At 35.5% G+C, this 10,575-nt stretch overlaps 1 protein-coding gene across 1 annotated transcript; it reads left to right on the top strand.

Moving 5' to 3' along the window:
* Nucleotides 1–2,881: 2,881 nt before the first annotated feature.
* Nucleotides 2,882–6,414, top strand: LOC140857103 (uncharacterized). Its single transcript, XM_073255442.1, has 2 exons — nt 2,882–3,030; nt 5,940–6,414. The coding sequence occupies exons 1-2, from the start codon at nt 2,882–2,884 to the stop codon at nt 6,412–6,414; spliced, it is 624 nt and encodes a 207-aa protein (XP_073111543.1).
* Nucleotides 6,415–10,575: the final 4,161 nt, after the last annotated feature.

Raw genomic sequence — 10,575 nt, 5'->3', positions numbered from 1 at the left:
TATCAGTTTTATGTTAATGAGAATTCCATGTTTGGAAAGCATGCCATGATGTCCAATGCTTTTTAATCCATTCCCTTGTTGAAAATGTTGAATCCATAGAAGCCATGCTTGTATATGAACATGTTTCCAAATTCATAAGCTTGTGTGCGTTTTCATCCTCTTTAGATAAATAATAATAACATACATGCTTCGTGCGTTATATGTAACGGCCCAGGTTCTTGGGCCTGTAAACCATTGACGGCTCAACGAAAAAAAAAAAAAGAAGAAGAAGAAGAAGAAGAATGACTCCTAATTAGAGTCTTCTTCCTCTCCATTTTTGATGAAATCGGATTCGAAGAATCCAACTAGGATAGAAGATCTTCTCTATAAAGATCCTCCTTTCCTCTTTTAGGACCTTACAACAAAATTTCGAAGAAATTAAAAGGATTTGAAAGATATTTTCAAAAGAATGCCGTAAGTGGTTGATCGGAAGAGAAAAGAAGAAGCCCACAAGGGAAAAGAAGAAGCCCACAAGGATCTTGCAGAAGCAGCCAAAGAGCTTTGTTGGCCACATATTCAGCTTGGGTACCACCCTAGCCTTTGTATTCCTGCCCTTGTGGCTCACTTGCACCATAAAACTCTGTCCTTGGAGCTTGGACATTGTGGAGATGAAACTAATGTCTGCATAGATGATGCAGTGCATTGGTTGTGAAAGGCTATTTATCCTGTGGGAAAGATATGTCACCAGAAGGAAAGGTTATCTGAGAAACTTCACTAAGATTAGAAAAAGAAGAGCATGATAAAGGTCAGGGACATCATACATGTGCCAGAATCATTGGGGGACCTTCAATATTCCTCTTTCCAAATAATTAGTATACTAGGAATGTTTGTTTTTTGAAGTAGGTGGTCATTATGCCCACATCTCTCGTTGCTCCCATGACGATGCCTTGAATGCTATGTAGCTTATAATCATTAGACTTTCTAAGTGATGAGGAGGTAGATACTGTTAGGTAGATACTGTTAGGTGCTCTCCATCAAAATTAAATCTGGATCCACTTTCCATATTTGAATTCATTATATAAGCTTCATCACTCCTCAAAAATTCAACATGTCATGAATTAATTGGAGTTAACCTTAGATTTACCTTACAATCATTTAGACAATTCTCAAATCAATCTTTTTTTAAAAAAAAAAATTTAACTCCAACTCAAACAAACTAGAAGAACTCAAGCCAACATCCTTGTAAGTAGAATCAATTTGATTATTTCTTGTAGAGCTCTCTTCATCACAACCCTTAATATTAATTGATAAATTCATACAAAATCTTATCCTTCGTATAAGTCATTCAAAATTTAACACTAGCAAGATATCTTAGTTCAATTCAGAAATCCGAACTCTGACTTGAATAATTAATACACTTCACCATCTTCAACAATCACAAAAAAAAAAAATTAAGAAATCTAATCCAAAGATGGTAATACAAATTATTAAAGATTTTATCATAACTTATATATCATATTAAAATAAATTTTTTTCTTCAATTTAACAACAATATCAAAATATCTTTGATCTACTTAAAAGCAAACTTTTGACTTGAAATTCAATGCAACATGATATTTTGAATAACCAAAAATTTCACCAAGATATATATCTCATATTCTTAAAATAAATTTCAAATATATTCTTCATCAAAAATTGAGTTTTATATATGACATTCTATAAGTTCAATGCTCAAAATATTTCTCTCTCATATGATACGATTTCTTCTTAGACCATACCCTAATAAACTTTCTTTTGATAAGTTCAAAATTTATAATGCTCAGATAATTATCATTAAAATTAAAAAAATTATCATGATCTTCACCCATATAAGTTTCGCATTCAAAAATCATCGAGTATACTCAATACAACACATCAATATCTTCCTCTTCATTTCAGAGTCAACACTTCTCATACTTAGGTCAATCTTACTAATTAATATCCAAAATATAACTCGTCAATTCTATTATATACATCATATTCCACTTATACATAAATTTCATCATAGTATCTATTGATTCAAAATTTCAAATATTGAATCTTTTCTTTTATGTCTATCATGTTCTTTATGATCATAATCTAAGTTTAAATATCACTAAAGTCACAATTCTGAATAATTATAACCTTAAGATCAAATACCTTAAGTTATATTCTCTAGTAATCATAATCTAAACTCTAATATTATCTATCATACTCTATTGATTATAATCCTAGAAATGTCACAGTCTCTAGTGACCTTAAAGTTTTAATACTACTTCAGTCATATTCTCTGATATCACTCTGTCACATCCTATTGATCATGCATAAAATTTTGATATCACCTCATAATCCTTAGTGATTTTAAATCTAGAATGGTATCAGAATTTAGATTATGATCATTGGAGATTATGATATAAGTGATTAGGATATGACAGAATGGTATCAGAGCTTAGGTTTAAGATCACTAGTTTTTATGAAGTGATATCAAAACTTTATGCATGATCAATAGGATGTGACAGAATGGTATCAGAGCTTAGATTTAAGATCATTAGAGATTATGAAGTGATATTAAAAGTTTATGTGTGATCAATAGGATGTGACAAAGTGATATCAGAGCTTAGGTTATGATCATTTGGAAACTATGATATAAGTGATTAGAATATGACAGAGTGGTATCAGAGCCTAGATTTAGGAATCCTAGGGTTCATTTCAAAAAGAGAGTATATGGATAGACCTTTAGATGAAAATTAACTAATATGAGATATTTTCTTAATTTTCTAACTAAAGTGAAACTGTGTAGGTTGATATGGCACGAGGGACTGAGCATTGGCGTAATCGGAGACCTACTCGATTTATGGATGGCTCTAATGCTTGAGAGCCAGCTATGCAACAAGAAAATGCTCCATCCTCATCGGTTAATAATGCACCACAACAAGAACATCCTACTGAGCCTACAGAGGTCACTCTTGGAGAAGAAACTTCAGGAGAATCTGAAATTCAATCTGGAGAACAAGTTACTGTAGCTCAGTTAATGTAAGTACTGGTTCAATAACAAGTTACTGCGAAGGATGTTATGAGGAGGATATTGGAGGTGCAGTAGGAACAACAATAGCAGATCATACAACAAATATTTCAGGAGCGACAGTGGCAGCAGCAATAAGGAGCTGAAAATCAGTATGAACGTCAAATCAATTTGTTAAATTTCAAAAAGTATGCACCACCGGCATTCTCAGGGACCTCAGATCCTATGAAAGCTGAAAGCTGAAAGCTAACTGAAAGCAATAGAGAAAGTTTTTCTTGCTTTGAGATGTCCTGCTGAGGATAAGGTCACTTTTGCCACTTTTATATTATAAGGTGAGGCGGTCGATTGGTGGGAGATGGAAATTGAAAAGATTGGGCCAAATGATGTACCATTTATTTGAAAAAAATTTAGAAAGATCTTCTATGAAAAGTATTTTCTTCAGAGTATCCAACTCCAGAAATTTTGAGAGTTCGATCGACTGGTACAGGGCCACATAACAGTTGCTCAATATGCGGTCAAATTTGAAGAATTATCGAGATATGCCCCTGCATTGATAACTGAGGAAAATGTTCAAGTTAGAAAATTTGAGAATGGACTAAGGGATAAAATCCAACAATTATGAAGTTGTTAACAAATACTTAATAATAGAAAAAAGACTTAATGATGCTCAAGCAGCAAAAGAGAAAAGTATGAAGAAAAAGGGTTGAGCAATTGATTCTCAAGGTCAAAGTATCAGAGCCTTCAAACCAAAGACCCCAAAATCAAGTCAGACTGTCACTGAAAGTAAAGTACAACCTCAAGGAAGCATTATACATTACAGATGTGGAGGATCCCATCTTAAACGAGATTGCATATGGTCCGGAGGATAATGTTACAAATGTGGACGAGATGGCCATAAAGCAACTGTATGCCGCAGTGAAGGAGAATCACAGAGATAGCAGATGCCTCAAATTTTTTAGAATATCTCCGTAAATCGGGCACCCCAAGATGTACAAAGATAAGATGGGGGACAACAAAAATCAAAGATCCAAGGACGAGTCTATGCACTTACACAACAGGATGCTAATGCTTCTAACTCGATGGTGACAGATATTGAATCGATCTCCTAAATTCTTTTATATATATGTCATGAAATATTATATGCTTAGATATATATGGACATATAGCCTTGGATGATAAATGAATGTTATGTAAATATCTGACAAGTATGATTAAATTAGCATCCAACGATGTCTATGCTCTATTTGACTCTGGAGCTATCCAATCTTTTATATCAACTAGTTTTATTAAGAGGACCAATGAGATATCTCCTGCACCTTTAGAAAATGATCTTTGTGTTTACATGCCAAGTGGAGAGGTGATCTTGGTTAATTCAATTTGCAAAGATTGTATACTGAGTATTGAAGATAGAGAGATGAAAGCAGACTTATTAATCTTAGAGATGAAGAACTTTGATCTAATCCTGGGGATGGATTGGTTAGGAGCATATCATGCTACAGTTGATTGCTTCAAAAAGACAATAAGGTTTCAAATCCCGGATCAATTAGAGTTTAGTTTCATGAGTAGTAAACCCTTCTTTATCTCAGTTATTCGTGCTAAGAGGCTCTTTATGAAAGGATGTGAAAGATTTCTTGCCACTATATTAGATACTCAGGATAAGAAACTCAAGTTAGAGGATATCCCTATTGTGAAAGAATTTTCTTATATTTTTTTCGATGACCTGCCTGGATTACCTTCTGATCGAGAGATTGAGTTTTCTATTGACTTGATCCCGATACGAGTCCAATTTCTAAAGCCCCTTATCGAATGGCTCCAGCAAAATTGAAGGAGTTACAAAAGCAATTAAAAGAGTTATTGGACAAAAGATTTATCAGACCTAGTGTATCACCTTAGAGAGCTCCAGTACTTTTTGTGAAGAAGAAAGATGGTAGCCTTCGGCTTTGCATAGACTATCGAGAATTAAATAAGGTAACAATGCAAAATAAATATCCTTTACCACAAATCGATGATTTGTTTAATCAGTTGCAAGGGGCACAGGTCTTCTCAAAAATTGATCTTCATTCTGGCTACCATCAATTGAAGATACAGTTTGGAGATATATCAAAAACAGTCTTTCGGACTAGATATGGACATTATGAGTTTTTAGTCATACCCTTTGGTTTGACTAATGCACCGGTAGCCTTCATGGATCTTATGAATCGAGTGTTTGCATCATACTTGGATCGATTTGTAGTTATATTTATTGATGATATTTTGATTTACTCAAAAAGCTCACTCGAGCATGAAGAGCATCTGAGGATTGTATTACAAACTCTAAGGAGAAAAAAACTGTATGCAAAACTACAAAAATATGAATTTTGGTTGAACAGTGTTACTTTCCTCGGACATGTCATCTCCAAGGATGGTGTTTCAATTGACCCAAAGAAAGTGGAGGCAGTAGTCGATTGGAGCCGACCTACTAATGTATCGGAGGTGTGTAGCTTTTTGGGGTTGGCTAGCTACTATCAAAGATTTGTGGAAGGTTTCTCTTGTATTGCTATGCCCCTATCTCGTCTAACACTGAAACAAGTAAAGTTTGAATGAACAAATGAATGGGAGCAAAGCTTTCAAGAGTTAAAAAGATGATTAGTGACTGCTCTGATTTTAACTATTTCATCCGGAATAGAAGGTTTCACTATCTTTAGCGATGCTTCTCGTAAGGATCTTGGTTGTGTTCTGATGCAAAAGAGAAAGGTGATAGCTTATGCCTCTCAACAATTGAAGTCATATGAGCGAAATTATCCTACTCATGATTTAGAATTAGCAGCCATGGTTTTGCTTTAAAAATATGGAGGCATTATTTATATGGAGAGCATTGTAAGATTTTCACGGATCATAAAAGTTTAAAATATATCTTTACTCAGAAGGAGTTAAATTTCAGACAAAGAATATGGTTGGAGCTATTGAAAGACTATGACTTGACAATAAATTATCATCCCGAAAAGGCGAATATTGTAGCCGATACTCTAAGTAGAAAATCTTCTGATGAATTGGCTACTCTAATTACCTCACAAAAGCCTATATTGCTAAATTTGGAGAAATCAGGAATTGAAATACGATTACATGATCCTCAAGTTCAACTTGCAAATCTTGTACTACAACCTACTTTGATTGAAAGGATTAAGGTAGCTCAAAAGGAGGATTCGGAGTTACAAGAGGTCCTAGAAGCAGTGGAATCCGGTATACAGACAGAATTTTGGACACATGAGGATGGGTCATTGAGGTTTGATAACAGACTATGTGTTCTCAAGGTTTCAGGATTAAGGGACGAGATCCTGGAGGAGGCTCACTGTTCGGCTTACACCATGCATCCTGGAAGCACAAAAATGTATCAAGATTTGAAAAGAAACTTTTGATGGTCTGGCATGAAAAGGGATATTGCACAATTTGTAGCCCAATATTTGGTATGTCAACAAGTAAAAGCCGAACATCAAAGACCAGCAGGACCATTGTAGTCTCTTCTTATTCTTCAGTGGAAATGGGAACATATTACTATGGATTTTGTGATTGGATTATTTAAAATACTTCGGAATAATAATGCCGTATGGATAATTGTTGATCGATTGACGAAATCAGCGCATTTCTTTCCCTTTCGAATCGATCTTTCCTTGGAAAGATTGACAGGCTTGTATATAGAGCAGATAATACGACTGCATGGGGTACCAGTTATTATTGTATCAGATCGAAATAGTAGATTTATTTCTCAATTTTGGAAGAGCCTTCATAAAGCCCTTGGTACCAAGTTAAATTTCAGCACAGCTTTTCATCTTCAAACTGACGGACAATTAGAACGAACCATACAGATCCTAGAGGATATGTTAAGGGCTTGTGTCATGGATTTGGGCGGTGCATGGGATAATCACTTATCATTAGTTGAGTTCGCATATAATAATAGTTACCAAGCAAGCATTCAGAGGGCTCCTTTCGATGCATTATATAGAAGAAAGTGTAGATCGTCCATTTTTGGGATGAGGTGGGAGAAAGAAAACTGTTGGGACCGAAAATAGTGCAATAGATGGTAGAAAAAAGTACATATGATTCAGGAACGGCTTCGTACAGCTCAGAGTAGGCAAAAGAGTTATACTGATAATAGAAGAAGGGAGCTAAAATTTCAAGTAGGTGATCATGTTTTTCTGAGAGTTTCTCTCACCAAAGGTATAATGAAATTTGGAGTTCGTGGTAAGTTGAGTCCAAAGTATATTGGTCCTTTTGAAATTTTAGACAGAATTGGAGAGGTTGCATATCGGTTAGCATTACCGTCGGCTTTATCTGGTGTACATAATGTGTTTCATGTATCAATATTGAGAAAGTACATTTCAGATCTAAGTCATGTGGTGAGTTATGAACCTTTGCATCTTCAGAAGGATCTGACTTATGAAGAATATCCAGTATGGATTGTTGACAAGAAGGATCAGGTGTTACGATATCGAAATATTCCTTATGTGAAGATCCAATGGAGCAATCATAGTGAGAGAGAGACTACATGAGAACTCGAGACAGAAATGAAGATCAAGTATCTACAACACTTCGAAAACTCAGGTATGCAAATTTTGAGGATGAAATTATTTTAAGGGGAAAAGATTGTAACGGTCCAGGGCCTATAAACCCTTGACGGCCCAACAAAAAAAAAATGAAAAAAATTAACGGAAGGAGGAAGACTCCTAATCGGAGTCTTCTTCCTCTCCGTTTTCGATGAAATCGGACTCGAGGAGTCCAGCTAAGGTAGAAGATCTTCTCTATAAAGACCCCACTTCCCTCCCTTAGGACCTTACAATAAAATTTTGAAGAAATTAAAAGGATTTGAGAGATATTTTCAAAAGAGTGCCGTGAGTGGTTGATCAGAAGAGAGAGGCCGTCGGAGCTGTTTTTGGCTGTCGGAATAAGGTATGTTTCTTCTTCCTTCTTTCTGGATTGATCTTTCCGGCCGTCGACGTGTTTGGAAGCCGGCAAAATGCTGGTTCAGGCTCAAACAGGGCACCCTTGTTTGTGTTGTTTCTCTCCTTCCATCGCCGGCAGTAGGGATGGGTGGGGCTGCCATCGAGATGGTAGCCTCGCCGCCATCGGGGTTGCCGAGGAGGGTGGCTAGAGATGCCCTACCCTGGCCATGTGAAGGGGAGGAATTCAAGATGTGGGTTGGGTCCCTTGCTTTGATCGATAGGAAGAGGAGAAGAAATCTCTTCTCTTTTCTCAAAATAAAATAAAATAAAATAAAAGGATACAGGTAAGAGTTTCGATAAACCTCAATTATAATTTTTTTAAAAAAATTAATTTGATTAAATTAATTTGTTTGATAGAGAACAATCCAAGGAACAGGAGGGCAACGAGTAGGGTTTTGATATTCAGACTGTAAGGCTGTGAGTTTGATTTCTTATTGATCGAGGTAAGAATCCTGTACATGATCATCACCATAAATGTTATTTGTTCGTTAGTTTTATAATGTTGATTTTGCATCATTAGATTTATGATCGATGAGTTTTCTATGCTTGAGACACCGATATATGGCTTATATGATTCTTTTTAAATATTAGCATGTTATGAAAAGATTTCTATGATTGATGGTATGAATCTTACGGATATGACTTATCAATTTGATCACCCTATAATTCAAAATTAATTCAATGAAATCAATAATTAAATGAAAAGGATATGGTTTGCACTAGCCTTGTCATATGGAACAGCCCGTCAGGAGCTTATTCCTGGGACAGTCCACTAGAAGTTTATGTCTGGGACAGCCTCCATTGGCTTATACGTGGATCAGTCGGTCAGAAGTTTATGCCTGGGACAGCCCGCCAGAAGCTTATGCCTGGAACAGACTCTCACGGGCTTTCGTACGTAGGACAGCTGATCAGGAGCTCATTCTGGGACAACCTTGAAAGGCTTATATGAAAACAAAAAAAAAATGAATTGGAAAGAGATTGAGGTATGGTCTGGATTAGTCCAAAGCCAAAAGGGATAAAAGATTATCAAATCAGAGATGTGAAAAGATGAAACATATAACATGTAATTCAACAATGAATGAAGACTTCACCTGATGATATGTGATGATCCATATTTATTAAATGCATATTTATGTCAATATTCGAGTTATTATATACATATGAGTCTTCACGAAATTGTATTGATTTTAAAAATATTAATTTTATTTATTGGCCTGATGTACATATGCAGTGATTCTTACTGAGCTGGAAAAGCTCATATTTCCTTCTTGTTTTTTTTCAGACTCACAGGATGCTTAGTTTGGATGGTTTGGACGAGAACAAATAACAACTGAAGCCTTTAGTAGTTCAATTAGTTTAAATTCTCTTATACCAATGAACATTTGAATAATTGTATTGAACAAAGTTTACTTTTCGATTTGAAATTGTAACTCGGTTGATTTATTTGATATTTACTTGGTTATTTAAAATTCTGAGGTGTTAATTATTTAGGCCTTACATTATCCTTAGGGTGCTGCTCTAGGATTTGTGTAGCCGTGTCACGTGGCCAACTCAGGTGCTGCGTTCGGGGCGTGACATTATATCTCATCTTTTTTTCCCCTATCATTTATACTTTCATTTCTAGATCCTGGATGCTGAATTTGCTTTTGTTGAAACAAAAAGGAAAATGTCGTAGTAGCTCGTTCTATCATTCTTGCTTGGTTATATATCTGTTCAGGAAAATTAACTCTTTCAGCCCTTTATAAGGTTTGCAACTTCAGCCTGGGATATTTTCCAGAGTTGAGACCATATATCAACTGGAGAGCCTCCTTCATGACTGAAATAGATTCTGTTTGCTTGGAATTAGTCAGGCTGCTTGGATAATATTGTCCTATATCCAACATAAAGTGCAATACATCTTTGGAAGTAGCTGGCTGCTTGCATTCCAATCACATTTTGGGAACAAAACCTGTTCCAAGGTTTGCAGTTGGATGTCTTCTAAAAATAATAGTAAGAAGTAAAGGGTTGCAGCTGGATGCAAACCTTTTCTATTACAGTTGATCAATCCTCTGTTAGAAGAGAGAAACTTCTATTTACAGTTGCTGCTAGATATTGCTAAAATACCCTTTTTATCCATAAAAGCTTCTTAAGAAAAATAATTAGGTTGTGCAGAACATATCTTGCTGATCCCTTTTGTCACGCCCCGAACCCAACACCCGGATCGGATACGTGATAGCCGCACACTCCTTAGAGCAAGCCCTAAAGAATATGCAAGGTCAAAATAAATCATTACAACCTTAACATCCATAACAATTAATTTCAATAATAATTCGTAAAACCTTGCATAATTACAATTTAAATTTTTTCTATTCTCTGATCAGATACTATGACACTCCATTTATCCTTCTGCTCACCCGTAAATCCAAGCCATAGCCAATCATAAGCATCCTGTAACTCTGAGAAGAAAAAGAAAGATGAAGGGGTGTGAGCTTTACAGCCCAGTAAGAATTCCCATATCACACCGATATAGTAATATAATCTGAAAATAAGAATAAGCAATGAAACACAAAATCTCATGTTCAATATTCAGAATACTGCAAA

This window comes from Elaeis guineensis, chromosome 1 (genome assembly GCF_000442705.2).
Source record: "Elaeis guineensis isolate ETL-2024a chromosome 1, EG11, whole genome shotgun sequence".
Taxonomy (NCBI): Eukaryota; Viridiplantae; Streptophyta; class Magnoliopsida; order Arecales; family Arecaceae; genus Elaeis; species Elaeis guineensis.
This window is presented reverse-complemented; position numbering and strand designations above follow the sequence as displayed.

Bases quoted from the DNA above. Each gene is read 5' to 3' on its own strand.
- LOC140857103 (XM_073255442.1), top strand. From the start codon at position 2,882: ATGCAACAAGAAAATGCTCCATCCTCATCGGTTAATAATGCACCACAA. The intron at 3,031-5,939 runs GTAAGTACTGGT...GTTAAATTTCAG, and splicing joins GTTACTGTAGCTCAGTTAAT to ACAAAGAATATGGTTGGAGC.